Below are 20,504 nucleotides of genomic sequence, written 5' to 3'. Positions count from 1 at the left end.
ACAGTCTATAAAGCTCCAATGGCTCCTGTCAAAGTCTGCCCAGAAACCTTTTTATTCCTTTAATAAAGCGAATCTTCTGTCTGGCAACATGACCCACAAATTTCTGATTTTTTTTTTTTTAAATTCATAGATAGATGTTCATGGAAGAGCTGAAAAGTTAGTTTCACTCAGCTGCGTTTCTGATACGTCAGTTAAATAATCCTTTCCCTACCTTTGCAAGATGTCTGCAATTGTGCATGCAAAAAGGAGAAGGCCTTCTGGAAACTGTAATGCCACTGAAAAAGTAAACACACACACACACACACGGACACTTTATAGTATAGCTAGACCATCTCCCAACTGAATGGACAATTTCTTGGTTTCTGCTTCCACAGTCTTTCTCGCACGACCATGGCCAAAACAGGTTCATTCAATCTTCATTAACTTTTCTGCCATAAATATACAACATACTAACAATGCCAGCTGCACACCGATTCCTCATTTTGTACCGTGTGTTGCTTTGTTGCGACGTATTGATTTCAAGGTCTTTTGAAGCTCCAGACGGTAATTCGATGGGAGTGCAGACACGAGGGAAGACACGGATTGGTCCGACAATCCTTCATCACTTTGATCTTCATCCGCACAAAGACGACCAATAAAAAAACTCAATCTATCGACACTTTGAAACATTCAATGTGACATTGGCATCTCCAAGGAATTGTGTTCATTACGTTTTCTATTTTAATTGCTGTGGCCTTGCATAATGATGCATTAAAATGTTGATTTTTATTTGGGCCTTGTTATACCCTCAACATGTCTCACTGCTCATCACTCCACACACGTGAAGCGAAAATTAGGGTTAAGAAAATGGTTCACGTCTGTCTATCTGTCTGTCTGTCCATCTCCATCTACAAACTTAACATCTACGTACAATTTAATTCCAATGCATGTTATATTTTGAACACAAATCGGAACATGAATCGGGAAAAAAACCAGTAGTTTAGCAGTACGTTGGCTCTGAATTTGTCCTGATTGCACATGTGCAGAGAGGAGTGAGATCATTTTTACTTGTGACATGTCCAGGCCTACAAGAGCTCTGCATGTTTGTTGTTGCTGTTGTTGCATTGTATAGCACCCTACAGTTCTCTTGAACAAGCCCGCAGCACGGAGACAGCCAATCGATCTTGCAGGAGTAACCCAGAGATCCCCCGCATCTAGGATGGTGTACCCCCACCTTCACAAAGTCAGGGCCACAACAGAGTTTGAGAGAGAGAGAAAGAGAGGGAGAGAAGCGGGAAAGGGCTGGTCCATAGGTACCGGTCGGCACTCTGACATTGACCGCACTGCCCTGACGAATGCGGGCAGCAGGGAAGAATGTGGAAGATTTGGCCCCCAACTTGCATTGGGGGGAGGGGGGTACAACCACATGAAGAGGCATCCCCAATATTTGTCTGTTGTTGTGGTTCTTGTTGGGAGTCGATTTTTTAAGTTATTGTCAGACAGCTGCCAGTCCCCACCCACATTTATCGATTGACTCCACCCACCATGGCACGCAGACAAAATAATATGACCGTCATCTTGGTTTTCTGGTGGGCCGAAGACAACAGCCCCTGTAGGCCTCTGCTGATTATACACTGCCTGGGTTTGTTACGTCACATTTCCATTGACTTTGTTTGGTTTGAGTGTTACTCACATTGAGGGCCTCCAAAGAATCTAATCACATGTTGAACAAGAACAAGAAAAAGAGCAATCAGAGATTTCAAACCCTCACCAGGATGTATTTTCAGTGGTTTTTAAGGCTTTTGTGTTAAAACAAATATGGCGGCCGAACCACATGACCGATGACGTCATCATTTAAAAAATTTCTCCACCAGTTTATGCCGACATGGCGCTCAAGAAATTTCATCTTGATTGGATGAAGTTTTGTACTTGTCGAATTATGACATCACAATGGAGGCACCTATGACATCATCATTAACATCTTTTATTCCCCATGGAGAGTTCTTTACAATGAGCCATGTCTCAATTTTTTTCTATTCAGCGCTTTCGGAGATATAGAGGTGCAAAGTTTTTCGGTTTTTCCAAGATGGTGGCCGAACCACGTGACCTATGACGTCATAATTATCATAAAAAAATTATACAGGTGGAGTTGCACCAATGGTGAAACTTTCCTGTCAATCGGACCAACGGTTGCAGAGAAAATCATATTTATTCTGTGGGGACAAACAGACAAACAAACGGACTCAAATGCAATACCCTCTCCTCTGGCGAAGGTAATAAAAATTATTAGCAAGGTTTAATCAAGGGTATCAGCACGCACAGTATACACCTTCCTAAAAAAATAGCGTGAGCCTAACACATCAGGCTTGTAGGCCTCTGCTCATAAAACTGGTTTGTTGCGTAAAATTTCCATTGGCTTTGGTTGTCAAGTGATACTCACGATATAAATATATATAACCACCTTTAGAGGCCATTTTTCCCCGCAACGCGGGGGTTGGCCTTTTTCGGGAACCGTGGTTGTTGTTGTTTTTCGGTCCCCTATTTTGAAGCAATGTTTTACGGCCGGATGCCCTTCCTGACGCCAACCCTTTTTGCCGCCTTTAACGACAAACAGGGAATTACCAGTGAACTGGTACTCAGTGAGCGTCACGATGAGGGACACAAAAAAATCTAATCAATGTCAAATAAAAAATATTAGTAAGGTTTAATCAAGCCCCTCAGCATGCACAGTATGCAGCTCCCTAAAAAAAACCGGTACGTAATTTATGAACGGCACCTTATTGGGGTCAGACAATCCGTAACCGTGTAACGAATCAGCTCATTCTGATATAACCATGGCGGAGGCTGTCACGGATGAGAAATGTCAAACAACAACAGGCATTTTAAGGCCATTTTCCCTGCCAGAGCGGGGTTAGTCTTGCGGTCCCCATGACAATCTTCTCCATTTTGCCCTATTTTCTGCATCTCCCCTTGTTAACCCCCTTGCCCGCATTTCTTCTTCCACAATCTTTAGCCAAGTCTTTCTCGGTCTTCCCCGTCCTCTACTTCCTTCTACATTCATTTCCATCACTCTTTCAACCAGTCACTTTCATCCTTCCTCAACACATGACCAAACCATCTCAACCTGTTCCTCTTCACAGCATCAATCACAGGCTCTATTCCCATCATCTTTCGGGATTGTGGGAAGACATCATTTGTCTTCCTCTCTTTCAACGATACTCATGGACGGATGAGAAATGTCGAGTTAATGTAATGTTTTAATAGCACATTAAATGTGTGTTTCCCAATCATCCAGTTATCAAATTTTGTCGCAGGTTTGTGCAATTGAAAATCATTCCAAATAGGAAGTTTACTGTTTTTAAGGAAGTCATAAAGGACACAGACAAGAACTAATGTAATGTGTTAAATAAAGTGGTGTATAAGAGACTGCATCAATGACAGTAAACTTCTGGAATTTTTACCCTCAACAGAGGAGAGGGTATTGCATTTGAGTCCGTTTGTGTGTTTGTCTGTCTGTGTTTGTTTGTCCGCACAGAATAAATGATTTTCTCTGCAACCGTTGGTCCAATTGACAGGAAAATTTCACCACAGGTGCAACTCCACCTGTATAATTTTTTAAATTATAATTATGACGTCATAAGTCACGTGGTTCGGCCGCCATCTTGGAAAAACCGAAAAACTTTGCACCTCTATATCTCCAAAAGCGCTGAATAGAAAAAATTGACATGGCTCATTGTAAAGAACTCTCCATGGGGAATAAAATATGTTTATGATGATGTCATAGGTGCCTCCATTATTATGTCATAATTCGAAAAGTACAAAACGTCATCCTATCAAGATGAAATTTATTGAGTGTCATGTAGGCATAAATTGAGGGAAAATAAATAATGATGACGTCATCAGTCACGTGGTTCGGCCGCCATATTTGTTTTAACACAAAAGCCTTAAAAACACTACATCCTGACGAGGGTTTGCAATCTCTGATTGCTCTTTTTCTTGTTTGATACTGCATTTAAAATCATTATTTCATTTCAATTATGTGGGGTAAGGTGGTCTATGAACTCTCTAGTTGGTTATGCACTCTGCCAAGTAGTATTGAGATTAAAGATGCGAAACAATGGTGATTCTGGGGTCCTATGCCGTACGTGTGTACGTGTGCGTGCCATCCTTCGCATGGGCGTTAAGTTGGGCATCCCGTCCGCTAACATTAAGTGGTGGACGTTAAAGATCCCATTCAGTGTTCGACACTTTGGTGAAGTGTAAGCGAGTTATTTGCGGCATCCTGAAGCTGAACAAATGCTAAAATTCCTTGTCAAATCAACTCGTCAGGCCTGGCCAGCCAGTTAGTGGTACGTAAACCGCCATCCGTAAGGTATATCCCATCCCAACAACATGCTTACTAATTTAATCTCTAGTTATAGGATGACTGTACTTGCGGCCAATTGCACTGTACCTCTCCGGCTTGTTGTCATCTCTGAGCAGTGAGCACGTGAGGAAAGCGTGACAAAAAAAATTCCTTATTGATTAATTGCCTTTTTATAATATATACATATAGTCACACGACGTTTCAAAATCCTTGCATGTATGTCCATGTTCTATATTTATATTGGGCTCAAAATCGTTTCTTATAGATGACGACAACCTAAAACAACAACAACAACATGCTCCTGTAATCTGTCTAAGTGAAATGGTAAAAGGGAAGAAGTACTTGTGTTTCTTACGTGCACACTTCAATACATCTATATCTATTTAAAAGTATCTCCGGTTAGTAAATTATCTGTGTTATAGTGAAAACAGTGTTATAATAAAGAAGTATTATAACTTGTCATTAATAATTATATTAAATGTGATAAAACTCAAAATAGTAGTGCTCGTAATTATTTCACTGCCCACATGATGTCATTTCGCTATTTGTTGATGGGCATTTTGATGAGACATATTCTCGAAAATGAAATGAATACTCATTTATTTGAGCCCGATCATAAATACTTTAGAAGGCTCACTGTGCAATTTTTTTTTTACCTTGGATTTACTCCTTTGGGGGAAAAGCCTTAATCTGGCAACGCCCACATTCATACGCAACGTGATTGCGTCATTCCGCAAACACTATCATGGCGTCATGCGGGAAGCGTGTCCTGAGAGAAGGACAGGGTCAGCAAGAAGATAATGCGACGGCAAAGATGAAAACAAATAGTGACGTAGAAGAGGTTGACGAGCAGAACATGGAGGAGGAGGAGAATAAGGAGATAAAGGTGATGAAAGCAAAGTCTGACGAGGAAGAAGGAAAAGAGGAGGATCTTTCATCTGATGAGATGGATGTGGACGAAGAATTGGAGGAACAGGTTTATATGTTGATGGAAAAGGTCAGAGTTTAAGTGTTTAATTCGATTTTTTTCCCCCGATAGTTTGTCTGGTTTAGGGGAAATGTCGGTGGAGCTCATTGATTGATGTAGATCTAGGACTAGGAGGACTGTCATATCGTTTGTTTCCTGTCCCTTTACTGGTCCTTCAGATATCGTTGAACCAATATGATTACTCCTTGCACATCCAACTGCTGGAGGCACTAGGACAGTGTCGATCAGGAGGATCTAAACATCACCTGCAGGATGCCAGAGAACGCATGGCTAAAGTGTTTCCACTAACAGCTGGTATGAACGAACACGTTCCATCGTACAGGTCGATACCTTAAGCTTCCCTTGCATTCGAATCTATAGAGGGGGTTTATATCTATCCCATAATGCCGTGCGCGCCGCCATGTTGGTTGTATTCACTTCCCTAGCGACGTTAGAATCAGTAGCTATACAATCTATCATGTTTATCTCGTTATTCTGACTTACTGCAATGGAAGGTTATGCTAACTCCTCTGTTTTCTGAGGTATTCTTTACCTTTTCTGGCTTGTTTAGCTTGCCAGCCAATATGGCGACCGCGCACTGCATCATGGGTACTGGAACCCCTATATTCCAAGCCTCAAACGAACTGTCAGTATTTCCTACTTGTGCTGCAACATGGGAATGGTGGATGGGATTTATTTCCCAATTATTTGCTGTAGCCTTATTTTTACTTACTGGATCACTGGATGTAGAGACATAAAGCGATGCTTTGCTTTGTATTCAAATGAAGGTTTGTGGAAGAGGACACAAGAGGAAGAGGACAGATCAGGACTTAACAGAACAAAAGGAACAGTAGAAAGAGAGTGGAGAAATACCAACCGCAGAGCTGATGGGCAAAATAGAGGAAGACTTGGAGTGATGAGGGATGTGGGGAAGAATGAGGTGTAGGGGAAGGTGCACAGGGTGGACATGATGGATACAGAAGCAAACTGTCATTGGACACGCTAAAGTCACGGATACAAATGCACTGCACACGCATCAAAGCGAACATCAGACCATGTACATTGTACATTGTACGCAATGTAATGCAACCAGCGAGGACAGTGCAATAATTAGATATTGGATCAGTCATTAACATCAAATTATCATCAATGTCGTCGTGCCTTTCTTTCCTGCTCTCATTTAAATATTCTCTGGATATTTTGGAAGGTCAGGTCATGAACGACATCCGCCGTGATATGAGGGTAACGAAATATCTATATGATATAGACGGTACGTGCCAAGTTGGAATCATCCAACTTTTCGAAACGTTTCATGAATCTTCACCTGACGGTTCATCATCACCTGTACTACCAATTTTGAAAATTTGTTCAGTGGCGGTCCTAGAACTATTGGCGCAGTCCCGACAAGAACAAATGTCAGTACAGGAAAGTCTGGAGTTGTGGCACAAACATCGTCCAGAAACGCACTTTGACCTCTTGCAGGTGCAGCTAGCCACCTCCAATATCTATCTGGGGGTGGGATCTTTGGTCCTCCAGACAATGGAGAAATAATCCGCATCAGTAACCCAGCCATGCCCATGAGGAGAAGTATAGACACTGAAGTAGTTCCACATCCTGAGTGGAAATCAGACTACGAGGAGGAAGTCGAAGAAATAGGGGGGGGGGGGGGGGAACTTTACAATTCTGATGTGAAATTGGCTATAGAGGATGAATTATGACTCACCCATAGTAGATTTGAGGTCCCAGCAGCTCAAATACTGATTAAAGTTGAAAGACCAAAAACAGTAGAATGTTCAGCAAGATGTTGGCTGACACTGTAACCCTCCCTATCCTAGAGCAAACAGCTCGATCTTCGTTTCAAGCCTCATGATTTGTCCTCTCCGTGCTGGGGCATCGAGAAGAAGAAGACGCTTCAGGCGGGCACAAATATCATGGCCCACTCAGCCACCATTGCCCTGTCCTCATTAAATGGAGAGGGAAAAACCTCCATTGTGTTGCGAACGCTTTTTCTTCTTCATTGAATGAGAAGGACAGGGCAGTGGTGGATGGGTGGGTGGCAGAAACGTTCATGTAGGGATTGTACCATTTAGAGGACCAGTCATTGACAATAATATTGACAGAAATGCCATGCAAAAAGCATCCCAAAATGTGCTGCATTACTTTTAAATATTATAACTAACTGTTCCTCATCTCTGGTCCTGAAGAGCTCTGGGTGCCATGGCTGCGAGACGCCGTTGCGGAGCTCGAGGAGATTGAAGAAGAGGAAGAGGAACAGGGAGAGAGGGAACGAGTGAAAAAGCTTTTCGACAGAGCTGTGTCCGACTACCTATGTGAGTGTATCCTCGAAACATTAAGTTGCACTGTTATGATTCATTCCTTTGTAAGTGAAGTATTTTCTTGGATCTTTGCTTCATACTTCTTCCCCAGCCCCCGATCTGTGGATCGAGTATGTTGAGTTCATGGTGTCCGGTCTTGGAGATCCAGGAGGGCTGGCAGTTGCACGGGCGGTGTGCGACAGAGCTTTAACTGCACTCAGCTTGCACCCTCCAGTGGGAAAGTCTGTGTGGGATGCATGCCGGGAGCTCGAACAAGCACTGCTATCCACGCTTGAGGTTATTATATTACTTATTAGGTAGGCACTTATGATTGCCAGTCATTAAATACTGCAGAACATGTCCATGCATCTCTTTCTGCAGGGGACTTGTGGGGACAAGGAGAGCAACAAAGCTTTGAGGGAACAGAGGGAGAGGGTCGACTCTTTGTATCGCAGACAGCTGGGCTTGCCTCTTCAAAGTATGCTCTTTTACCTCTGCCACCGAAGGTGGATGGAGGTTATGTTTTCACCCCTGTCTGTCTGTTTGTCTGTCTGTTTGTCTGTCTGTTTGTCTGTCAGTTTTTTGGTCTGTTTGTTTGTCTGTCAGTTTGTGAACAAGATATCTCAAAAAGTTGTGGAAGGATTCAGACGAAATTTGGCAGAGAGGTTTTGTATGTGACAAGGACGAAATGATTAGATTTTGGTGAAGATCCTGCCCCAATCACTTCACTTGTCCCTGCTCACCCATCCTCATCACCATCTGTGTATTAAACACTTTTCCAAAAGGTTCATTAAGACACACCTTAGTGAGGATGGTAGAACTTCTGTTATACCTCTCTTCCAATACTGCTCATGCTTTGTATGCAGACATGGATTCGACATTGTCCGAATACGAGTCTTGGCTTGGACATCCGGTAGACCCGGATGTTCGAAAAGCGTACGACAGAGCGTGGAAAGAGCTGCAAGAACTTCAGCCTTTTGAGGAAGCTCTGGTGAAGCACTAACAATAACATATGTACTAAGGAATGTTTCCTGAATTCCAGTTGTCAAGCATTCCCAACTCGTATCTTTCAACACTTCCTGATCCCTTTTAAAGTTTATGATGCAATTATTTGTTCTTCATTCCTTGAAAAAGTAGTTTAAGGCAATTCAGCAAACTCTGTATGAACTTTTTCACCACCTTTTTGATAAACTCTTTTTATGTATTCCTTCCTAGCATAAGGGATTAAATGGGTTCATTGAGGTATGCTAACCTTAGGGCTCATTGAGGTATGCTAACCGCCGTGGAAAGCAAGGAGAAGCTTACATTTTTGGTGTTGACCCTTTGTCGGAGCAAATGACAGCCTGAAACATCAACCTATAAGGAGTTAAGCATCATCAGGTTAACTCCTGAACCGTCGGTTTCTTGTTTATACCTCAATCAACGTCCTGTTGAGTTCATCCATTGCTCCACCTGTCTGCCGCCGCATATCAACACGAGCCTTCTTCAGCAAGACTCGTTCTTCATCCTATTTAAGCTAAATGCAGTATACCTGTACATACCTTTATGTTTTTTTGAAAGCACTGATTACCTACACCACTGAAGATGGATTTTTAAAAGTGATTCTTCACCATTGAGAGATCGGGTTAAATGCGATATATAACATGATATTTAAAGAAGTTGTGGGCGAGTTATGACTAAACTTGGTGGACGAGTTTGTTAGGTGACGAGAACAAGCGATTAGATTTTGTTTCAGGTCCGAATGCAGATCCGGCCCATTAGTGGGATACAAAACAAACTATTCAGCCTGGCGGAGGTATGTGCTCTTCCGAGTGCCGTTCTAGTTAACTCTGTTCTTGGGTGGTGGTTGTTCTGGAAGTTCTGGCTTCAGCAGGAATTGCAGCGGGTTGGATTTCAGGGTTGGAGTTCTTTTGTGTGGCCAAGCATAACTAAGGTGTTTCTTGAAGTGGTTCCTGAAATGATATGTAGTCTTTAATATATCGATAACACAAGTGTCTTGAAGGTGTTCCACAATAACCGATGTGCATTTTCAATTTCCACATTCCTAATGTTTTCCCGAGATTATTGTTTGTTTGTTTGTTTTTTTTTTTGTTTTTTTTTGTATACGAGATCGAGGCTCGTGAAAGAGCGAACATTAATCACACAGAAAGACAAACAGACACATAAAACAAATAACATCGGGAGCGGTAGACAAGATGGGGAGAGAGGGGGAAGGACACAAACACAACATTTGAGAGCAGGGACCGAGAGACATGGAGACATCAACAGGACTGTGGGAGGGAGAGGGCTTTGGGTGGGAGGCATGGGAAGGGGGGGGGGGGGGGAGAGAGGTATAAAATATATGGACACTGCCAGGACCTCCAGGTAAGAAGTTGGAATTTCAAACAAGGTGGATCTGGGGTGAATTAGTGGGGGTAGAAAAGATCAAGGTTTTGGATGGAGGAAGATAAGAGATGGTGGTGAACAGCTGTTTTAAAGACCTGGAGGGAGGAGTGTGATTGAAGTGAGTGTGGGAGTTTGTTCCAGAGGCGGGAGAAAAGAGGAATGAAAGAGTGAAGGTGAGCAGAGAGCCGAGATTTCGGCAGTTTAACCATCAGAGGGTGGCTGGCAGATCTTTTGCGACCTGTAGGAATATTTGGGGGACAGAGCACAGAGAGAGCTGGGGGAGCAAGGCCGGAGAGGAGTCGGTAGAAGACAGAAAGACCACCTACCAGCCTGCGGTGAGTGAGTGAAAGGCCCTCAGAGATAGCTTCATCGCGGGAGATTCCAATGATTCTGAAAGCTTTGGATTCAACAGCGTGAAGCCGAGCCAGGTGTGAGGCAGGAGCACCAGCCCATAGGGGAGAACAGTATTCCATTGAGCTGCGGATGAAAGCCTTGTATGTGGTGAGGAGCTCAGGTGTGCCTACGAAGGACTTCGCACGACGGAGGATGCCCAGTCGGCGACTGGCTTTGGAGGCCAGCTGGGAAATGTGGTTTTCCCAAGAAAGATCATGGCAGATAGTGAGACCCAAAAGCTTGAGCGACAGAACTTCTTGGAGAGGATTGTTGAGAAAGTAGATGGGAGGGTTGTCCAGTCGATCTTTTCGGAGAGACATAGTAAGAGTGTGAGATTTGTCAGGATTGAAAGACATGTGCCACTTGTTTGACCAGTCTGTGATTTTGTCCAGGTCTTCAGAGAGTGAGGAGGCTGCAGACTGCCGATCTGAGGGAAGAGGAATGGAGCGGCAGAGAGTGGAGTCATCAGCAAAGAGATAGAGAGGATTTTCCAGAGAGTCGGAGAGATCATTGATAAAGACCAGAAAAAGCACAGGGCCCAGCACACTGCCTTGGGGAACTCCAGCCTGAACAGGAAGGGGAGATGAGAGCAATCCATTCAGGGCCACACGATGACTACGACCAGAGAGGAAGTCCGTAAGCCATGCATGGAGATTTCCATGGATACCATAGGAGGAGAGTTTGGTGAGCAGAGCTGGGTGCCAGACCGTATCGAAGGCACGTGATATGTCAAGGGAGACAGCTCTGATTTCCTGTTTGGCATTGAGGACCTCCATCCATTGTTGAGACAGCAGAAGCAGCATGTCCAGAGTAGAGTGACCTGGTCTGAAACCAAATTGATGATCAGAGATCAAGCCATTGGAGAAGAGGAAAGATTTCATATCCGAAGCAATGATGGATTCCATGACTTTGCTGAGAATTGGGAGCAGGCTGATTGGTCTGTAGTTGCAAGGATCTGTTTTTGCACTTTTCTGTGTAAAGCGGTAATGTTTGCTGATTTCCAGGATGCTGGCAGATGACCTTGAGCAAAAGATAGGGTGAAAAGAACAGAGAGAGGGTGAGATAGAGCGGCAGAGCAGGATTTTAGGACCCGTGGGCTGATGCCGTCTGGTCCAGTTGCAGAATCAGAGTCGAGGTTTGACAAAAACTCCTCCACCTTGTCAGGAGAGAAGGACACAGAGTCCAGGAGCAGTTGGGTTCGACTGGGAAAGGTGGGAACAGAGAGAGATGGGTTTGGGACGAAGGATTTTGAGGCAAACACAGAGTTGAGGCATTCGGCTTTGTCACGTGCGATGTCAACTGTGTGGCCATTTGAGGTAAGGGAGGGGATGAAGGGGGAACAAACAGGGGTAAGGGAGGGGATTGCCAAATGGGGTTTATCAAATTGATCAATCAAATCCTTAGCCATAACCCCCCTACTCTCCCTCCCCACTTCCAGCTATCTGCCGCCTCATCCAAACTGACCGAATGGCAAACCTACTTAGTATTTCTTCATGGTCGTAATGACCCAGCCAGAATCATCACAACATATGAACGTGCCCTGGTGGACAACTGTCTGAACTCTGACCTCTGGATACAGTACACTGAATGGCTGGTAAAGAGTTAAGTGGGATATTGTTGTGATTACCATGCTGTGTTCATACAGAGTCAGTGTATGTATTATTTTGGTTTTAAAGTTCCTTGTTCATCCATGACACTGTATTGCACAAAATCATGATTCATGCCAGTTCCCCTCCCCCTCCCACTTTGAAACTTTTACCTTTTGTCCACTCTTAGAAAACACAATTCTCAAGGAATGGTTTCTGTGATTTTGTTCAGGATGGTTGTCTGCTGACGGGAGAACAGGTTATATCAGCCCATCATCGTGCCACTCGAAACTGTCCGTGGGTGTCCGCACTCTGGCAGGGTCGTCTTCGTGCACATGAGAGGGGCGGTGCAGTCGTAGACACCATGGAAGGTAGGCAAGGAGCAAAGTACAATCCAAATGGGGGCACCATTGTGATTGCCAAAGCTAATTTCAACAACGATCCATGGACATTGCATTACATGTTTACGTTTGGTACAGGAAAACAGATAGTGTCATATTTCGTGAATCTAGGATATCAATCCATACAATAATTTGACTCCTGTAATGACATTTTATCTAAATACATTTTCTGATGCCAGACTAATATCTAACCAGTGCTACCTGCTAATCACTAACCAGAACTAATGGAACCCAGTGCTACCTGCCATATGGTCGGGTAGTCGGCGACTAAACCGACACACCTCACTGGCTTGCCAGTGGGGAAGGGGATGGTGAGTGTGACACCATGTAGGACTAAAAACAATGCCTGTTAAAGGGCGGATGAGCTCCCTTGGTAAGCCAACGGCCATCTAGTAAGGAGACGGTGTCTCCTAAAAAACACCCGTCCGGTTGGACCAGTTTTTTAGGTAGTAGGTTGTAGACAGCAACCGCTCAGTGTAGTACTACTGTTCAGACTTAGGAGCTTTAAAGTGGTGCCCGGAACCATCTTGCAGTCTCCGTGTCAGGATTGCTGGTCTTACTTTGTCTCACTCAAACTACAGCTATTGGGCTGCCTTAAATCTCTCATTCTTGCAAACAAACATCCTACACTTTTCATCACACGCTTTTCTTACTCATTCTCACTCTTTACCTTTACATTCTCTCTCTTTTATTTATCTTTATTCAGTTATTTTTTTTAAGGCCTGCCCTCAATGAGGACTATATAGTCCGTTACTGGAGCCTTCGACATACGAGAAAAGAAAATATGCAGATATTCACAAATGAGGCACAGCATGAGTAGAGAAATCAAAGAAAGCTCCAATAGTGACAGGTATGTCTGACAGCTCTAACTATTGCATGCATGCCTGGTGGCACGGCTGGCATGCCCGGTGGCATAGCTGGCATGCCCGAGCGACACGGCTGGCATGCCAGAGCGGCTGTTACATAATTTGGCGAAAGATGGCTTTATGATATTGTTATGTTTGTGGGGTAGTGATGACTTTAAACCAGGTAGATTTGTATAGGTCTACCTCCGATTGCCGTGTAGAGACCTTGATGTAATAAGTACTTGTGTAGCCTGGATGTCGGATACAGTTGTATATTTGTCCCCATCACGAGGGGTGGGGCATCTTAACTAGCTCAGGGATTTTGTTAATTCCCTGTGTGTCTTACCCTTTGTGATTTATCCTTTGTCCCTTTTGGCACCGCATTATAGATACTAGTAGGAAGTGCCCATTAAACTGCACGAAATAACAATAAAACCAACCGGAAGCCAGTTCTGAGCACTGCCGATGGGACGGCAACCAGCTACATCACCACGAAGGTCGAGCAGGCCGAAGATATGCCCCGAAGAGCCCTGATTGGTGAAGAAAAGGAGGAGCTAGAAGCAACTCGCTGGTTGGTGAAGAAAAGGAGGAGCAAGAAGAATCATGCTGATTGGCAAGGCACTACAGGCAACGTCAGAAGGCGGACTGCGCACTGATTGGTGGAGAGCTGAGCCTGTGGTGTTGGCCTGCGCTGATTGGAGGAGAAGCGCCGATGACGTCAGAGCCGGGACGTAAAAACCACGTCTGACCAGCATTTTGCCCTCTTTTTGGCCTTCTCCTCCCCCTTGCTCTTGGCCCTTCTTGTTCTCGTGCCTTCTCCTGAGCCTTCTGGCCTGCTCGTGTTCTGGGTGACGGTGGACGGCTGTGCGCTGACGATTCTACTCTCCTGTCTTGATGTCCTGGACCTCGGTCCAAGCGGTTGTGTGCCGGCATCATCTCCTCGTTTCCCTGTTCATCTGGCGTCTGGGATTGAGAGCTGCAGTTGACGGGAGAGGCAGCGCGTGGACGAATGTACGAGCACTGCAGCACGAAAGGGTGCAACGAGGTCTGGTTCCCGCCAACGCTCGCACTTCGCGCGCAATGTCGCCAGCACCCCGGCCGACTTTTGACGATCCTGACGAAATCCCACCAGTGATCGGAGCTAAGTGCACACACACCCCATTATTTTCCAGGTTATTCTTCCCTCCGTGTTCAAGTCTGGTGTGGGGGACGTCCCGTTCAGAAACTTAGTTTACCGTCTCATTTTCTTGGTATCGGCATCCGTTTTAATAAACCTGTTTCTTTTTGTACATTTAAACCCGTTTTGTTTGAGTATATTTTTCGCAGGTTCGGGATCTGCCGGCGATCGCGACAGGTAAGACACATCGGTTTTAACCTTCCCTTTCTTCCCCCGTGTATAAAAATCCGCATTTGAACTGAACACCTCAGAGTAACGCTCGATTGCCTTCCATGACTCTCCCGGTGTTAACTGAGAGAAGTCACACGACTGTATTTACTAATACGTCTATCTCCTGTATAGTTTTAAAATTGTAATTATGAATTAGTTCATTCTTACTCTAAGTCTTTAAGAGTTCCATATTCTGTATTGAGGGATCACAAGGAATGGAAGGTTTGCACTAAATATATGGAGTATATATATCTTGCAACATGTGCAGCTACTTGCTCTGCATCATGGATGAGTAACTTACACGCACGTTTCTACCAAGTCCGCAGCCATTCTCCTTTTAAACATGTCTTTGCCTTTGTGCATCAACTGTGAAATACTCAGAAGTGGAGGTTTACGTACGCTAGTTTGGAAGACGATCAAATTTTTTCTAAAATCACTCGCTCTGTCAGTTGTTTGCAGCAGAAGTTTGGTGGTTTGTGCATAGCACAGTCACTCAGGATGTTGAGCAAATGCATATGAGAAAATGAAAATCCTGTAAGGTCGTTGTCATGATTTGTTGGTGTAAAAGTAATCTTAGAAGATAGAATCCCTCTGCTTTTTAGACTGTTTCTCTCTTCATTGTTGGCAAGGAAGTTACAATAAAGGTCGTTGTTGGAAATAATTCCCATGAAAGTAATTAGCACCGTAAGGATTTTATTGAAGTGACTGGTACTGGAAGCAATCTAACGAGAAGAGAATTATCGTGTCTGTGAATGATGCAGACGTGTTTTCTCTTGCACTGGAAGTCGGGTTTGTTCAGCCAGAAGAACACATTGCATTGTGGGAAGCATTCCTGGACTTCCTCAAAAGGAGGACAACTTTTCCCAATGGTGAGCATCTTGTGCAGATCCGCACTCATCGCCACTCTCACTTGTACTTTCTATCAATCCCTCCACCAGGTTTCTGTGCCCAATCATGTTTGCATTTGGTGTACCTTAATAAATTACTGAAGACACTGCTTACAACTTGTCTTTATTCCGCTATGTATGCGCATTGAATGGTGCAGGGGGTAAAGAGTTGGACGAGCTAAGAGAGTGGTACACAAAGGCAGTGCAGTCCTTGTCTCAAACAGGACCAGGTAAAACATATCCTGAAACCTTTGTTTTGCACTTTTATTTGTCACGAACATGTTCTCATTCATCGCTCACCCATGCTGCACATCTTTGGTGCTTTTGTTACATTCTGCCTTGTTTTGTAATTCACCAGTGACATCCCTGTCTTGCTTTCTTGCACCTTGCATCAGGACTCCCTAATCCCGCCATTCCTATCCTTAAACACTGGGCAAGGATTGAGGTACTCTCTCTCTCTCTCTCTCTCCTCTCTCTCTCTCTCCTCTCTTTCTCTCTCTCTCACTCTCACTCTCACTCTCACTCTCACTCTCTCGTGCACTCTCTCTCTCGTGCACTCTCTCTCTCGTGCACTCTCTCTCTCTCGTGCACTCTCTCTCTCTCTCGTGCACTCTCTCTCTCTCGTGCACTCTCTCTCTCTCTCGTGCACTCTCTCTCTCGTGCACTCTCTCTCTCGTGCACTCTCTCTCTCTCTCTCTCTCGTGCACTCTCTCTCTCTCGTGCACTCTCTCTCTCTCTCGTGCACTCTCTCTCTCTCTCTCTCGTGCACTCTCTCTCTCGTGCACTCTCTCTCTCTCGTGCACTCTCTCTCTCTCGTGCACTCTCTCTCATTCTCTTGTGCACTCTCTCTCATTCTCTTGTGCACTCTCTCTCATTCTCTTGTGCACTCTCTCTCATTCTCTTGTGCACTCTCTCTCATTCTCTTGTGCACTCTCTCTCATTCTCTTGTGCACTCTCTCTCATTCTCTTGTGCACTCTCTCTCATTCTCTTGTGCACTCTCTCTCATTCTCTTGTGCACTCTCTCTCATTCTCTAGTGCACTCTCTCTCATTCTCTTGTGCACTCTCTCTCATTCTCTTGTGCACTCTCTCTCATTCTCTTGTGCTCTCCTTTATTATCACGTGCTCGCTCTCATTCTCACGCGTTCTCTCTCATTCTCGTGCGCTCTCTCTCATTCTCGCACGTTTGCTCTTATTCTTGCGCACTCTCTCTCATTCTGGTGCATTCTCGCACACTCTCTCATTTTCACGCATTATCTTTCATTCTCACGCATTATCTCTCATTCTCCCGCATTATCTCTCATTCTCACGCATTATCTAATTTTCCCGCATTATCTCTCATTCTCGCACGTTCGTTCTTATTCTTGCGCATTCTCTCATTCTGGCGCATTCTCACGCATTATCTCATTTTCACGCATTATCTCTCATTCTCGCGCATTATCTCATTCTCGCGCATTATATCTCTCATTCTCGCATGTTCGCTTTTATTCTTGTGCATCTAAATATCTATAAAGCTCAGTTGAATTTTTGCTCCACCAAATAACAGCGAAACAGAGTTGAGTAAAAGGGTGAAAATTCTACAGATGCTGTGATAAATTACTACCTCTGTCGGTTTGAATGTTTGAAAGAGACTAGACGTCTGGATCAATTTTTCAATTAAATTTAAATCCCGATTTATATATATACAGAGTGAGTCAAAAGTAGCGCCCGATTTCTGTTTATATATATATATATATATATATATATATATATATTTCTGTCAGTTGATTGTTTGCCATTTGTATTGCAGTGTACAAGAAGGTAGAAATAAATGAATGATCGCCATCGTTGGTTGTTCATTACATTTGTAGTAATGTTTCACGGCCGTAATGCGTTGATTCATTGAAAGGTAATTCATGGTTCAATTTGGTGCAAATTCAGTAACTTTCCAAACTCTCAGCAATAACCTGCAAAACAAAAACAAAAATAAATAAATTAAGAAAATTAACAATCTGCAAGACAATTATTAACAACATGACATCCCAGAAAGAATCTGACAGCCGAGAAAACAGAAATCGGGCGCGGGCGCTACTTTTGACTCACTGTATATATAAACGTGAGTTGGCTGTGTCTGCGTTTTATTCAGAGATGGCTGAACGGATCTTCATCAAACTTTCAGAGGTTCATCAGTGAGTGCCTGGGAGTGTTTTAGGCAAAAAAAAAAAAAAAAGTTCGTTTTTTGCGAGTTAAAAAAAAAAATCGCTCGATAAAAAGGCCAAAGCCTTTTTAAATGAATGACAGTTATATACAAGTACACATTCGCATAAATAAATACAAAACAATTACCAGACATTTGAATACAAATAAATCAAACAATTCCGGAAGTGTATGAATTTGGTAGTATGGCTTCTTCGTCTTCCTGATCAGCATCACACTTAACTCAGAAACGTGAGCCACATTCACTCAGAAACGTGAACCACATTCACTCAGAAACGTGAGCCACTCCCCTTCCTCTCCTGCCTTCCCCCTCCTCCCCTTCCCCCCCCTCCTCCCCTCCTTCCCCCCTCCCCTACCCCCATTCCCCTCCCCTCCCCTCTCCTCCCCCTCCCATTCCCCCTCCCCTTACCCCCCTCTTCCCCCTCCCCTTTAAGATATATATTCTCTGTAAAAGAGCTTCCACTTCTGACTGCTCCCCTTCCCCCTCTCCCCACCCTTCCCTTCTCCTTCCCCCCCCTCCCCTCTCTCTCCCCCTCCTCCTCCCCCCTCCCTCCCCCCCCCACTTCCCTCCTTCCCCTCCCTCCCATCCCCTCCCCCTCCCCCTCCCATTCCCTCCCCCTCCCCCTCCTTCTCCCCCTTCCCCCCTCTCCCTCCTCCCCTCCCCCGCCCGGCAACGCCGGGTACTTCTGCTAGTTCTCTATAATTCTGGCGTATTCTTTCTCATTCTCGCATGCTCGCTCTCATTCTCGCGTGTTTGCTCTTATTCTCGTACATTCCCTCTCATTCCCATGCATTCCTCTCATTCTCGCGCATTCTCTCTCATTCTCACGTTCTCTCCTTCATTCCGCGCCATTTCTCTCTTACTCGCGCGCTCTCTCTTTCTCACGCACACTGTCTCATTCATGCATTCCTTCTCACTCACTTTGGTAGATTTAATGCTTTAAAGGCGTTGAAGAAAACTCTCTCCCTTTCAAAATAGGACAGTGGGAGGAATAAATATATCTTGGTAAAGATTATATTACAATGCGAAATATCTTTTTGACTTGTTGCAATGCTCTTATGTGCCCCTTTAGGCACACCTGTGTGGAAACCTGCCAAAGGCACGAGAATTATGGGAAGAAGTGCTCAAGGAGACCACAGCACGGGCAGACTGCTCCTCATGGCTTGAATTTTATCAACTTGAGAGGCACTGTACTTGCTTCATCTGCTATTTTCGCTCATTATTGAAATGTATACACAATGTATAAGAATGTGACATGGTAGGAAAGATTTGATTTCATTAATTTGTGTGCACCCTGTAGCTGTTAGTTTGCCACGTTGCTCCGAGCGCTGCTGTGCCACTGATGCAGTGTTTCTGTAGGTTAGAGCAAGAATTTGTAACTTGATCAGCGATAACTTGCCTACTTTGAAAGACACAGTGGGATCTTTAACGTCTGCCAACCAATGCCAGCAAACTGGACACCCAGTTTAAGGTCCATCCGAGGCACTGTACACTCTTTTTTTTTGCAACACTCTGCTTGGCAAACACTAATCCGAGATTTTATAGTCTTGTCGGGAATCGAACGATGAACCAGACAGCTCGAAGGCAAGCTTGCTACCTCGGCACCATCCTGTTGGACAAATATTTGATGACATATGATTCTCGGAAAGACAAAAAAAATTATCTCGCAATGTAATCATCGTTTAACCTGAAAATACTAATTGCACAGATGCTGTTTGTTCATTGATTCCATCTACAGCTTTGACGTGGCTCCATCCATTATGGCTTGTCATCGCATCCTGGGACGTGGTTTGGATGATGAGTAGTTCAAAGGCGAACATTGCTCTTTCACTTCTTGATTGTTATTCTGATAATTTTTATACACTCTTCTTTACGCTATTCCATAGTACGATGTCGTACTTATAATTGATGAATAATGTACACTTCCTGTCACACTTCCACAAGCCTGGTGTTAACTTAACGGTTAAGGTGGCTGGCTTGAGATCTTCGGGTCCTCAGTTTGAGCCCCTGTTGTGCTGTTGAATTAACACCAGTTGGGTTGACTCACTGATTCAGCCTTCTGAGGTCAGCAAAATGAGTATCAGCTTACTGGTAATGGAGAGGGGGTTAGATGGGGGAGGAGGGTATGGTTGACTTGTACAAGATTGATTGTGCAACTATGTAATTAACCGTTGTAATAATACGAGCTTTGCGAAGATGAATATGGGAAATCGCGCAGCAGGTTTGTACAGAGGAAAATAGACATTAGACTTCATTTTAACCCTTGATTATTTATTTTTACACCCACAAGAATGTTTATCGATATTCAACTTGTCTTGTTTTGAGGATCACATCGGCATTCTTGCCGGCGGGTAGGGTACCACAGATTAAAGCAATGATCTAGATTTATCGTACTATGTTGGAGATGTTCAAATGTAAGGGTGAATGGACTCTGTAGATGTCTGCACCATGGTTTAGGTTTACGTTGACGAACTGTTATTTACGTCTGTGTGCAGGGAGTGTGGTTCTTTGGAAGAGTGCAGACGAGTTTTACACAGGGGAGTTCAGAGTACAACCGTAAATACCCACATTGTGTGTAACCAGCTTCTTCTCTTTGAAAGAGAGAACGGTGAGTGCAAACTGCTCCTGCAAGCAATGCAAATTACTCCCAAGCACTCACGCCCACCCCTCTCACTCCTCGAACAACTCCCCCACACTCCTCGAACTACTCCCCCACACTCGACAGCTTAAAGGCAAACATGCGGTGCCGCAAAAAAAAGAAGGTAGAGAGTTCATAGAATACCTTACCATGACTTCC

The 20,504-nt window shown here is 44.3% G+C and overlaps 2 protein-coding genes across 3 annotated transcripts in view; one reads left to right on the top strand and one right to left on the bottom strand.

Moving 5' to 3' along the window:
- The window catches only part of DPH1 (diphthamide biosynthesis 1), an 88,346-nt gene extending 83,822 nt beyond the window's left edge, over positions 1-4,524 (bottom strand). Inside the window, exons 1-3 of one of the 2 annotated variants that reach the window (XM_068110868.2) lie at positions 4,433-4,524; positions 489-611; positions 212-275 (exon numbers count right to left, since the gene is read on the bottom strand). In XM_068110868.2, coding sequence (XP_067966969.2) covers positions 212-275; positions 489-611; positions 4,433-4,451 — 206 coding nt within the window. In that variant the 5' untranslated portion in view covers positions 4,452-4,524. The remainder of the gene's footprint in view (positions 1-211; positions 276-488; positions 612-4,432) is intronic. The other variant, XM_068110869.2, reaches the window with a different exon arrangement.
- Positions 4,525-5,057: 533 nt separating this feature from the next.
- LOC137424237 (spliceosome associated factor 3, U4/U6 recycling protein) overlaps positions 5,058-20,504 on the top strand; it is a gene marked incomplete in the record, with an annotated part of 49,927 nt that continues 34,480 nt past the window's right edge. The window contains 13 exon segments of the mRNA XM_078774058.1: positions 5,058-5,342; positions 5,492-5,627; positions 7,517-7,642; positions 7,740-7,924; positions 8,009-8,105; positions 8,494-8,618; positions 11,844-11,999; positions 12,224-12,362; positions 15,386-15,493; positions 15,670-15,741; positions 15,907-15,956; positions 18,780-18,892; positions 20,203-20,315. Coding sequence (XP_078630184.1) covers positions 5,091-5,342; positions 5,492-5,627; positions 7,517-7,642; positions 7,740-7,924; positions 8,009-8,105; positions 8,494-8,618; positions 11,844-11,999; positions 12,224-12,362; positions 15,386-15,493; positions 15,670-15,741; positions 15,907-15,956; positions 18,780-18,892; positions 20,203-20,315 — 1,672 coding nt within the window.

The sequence above is a fragment of the Myxine glutinosa genome, chromosome 3, assembly GCF_964187855.1.
Source record: "Myxine glutinosa chromosome 3, kmMyxGlut1.1, whole genome shotgun sequence".
Lineage (NCBI taxonomy): Eukaryota > Metazoa > Chordata > Myxini > Myxiniformes > Myxinidae > Myxine > Myxine glutinosa.
Note: the sequence above shows the minus strand (reverse complement) of the source record. Positions and strands in the feature narration are given on the sequence as shown.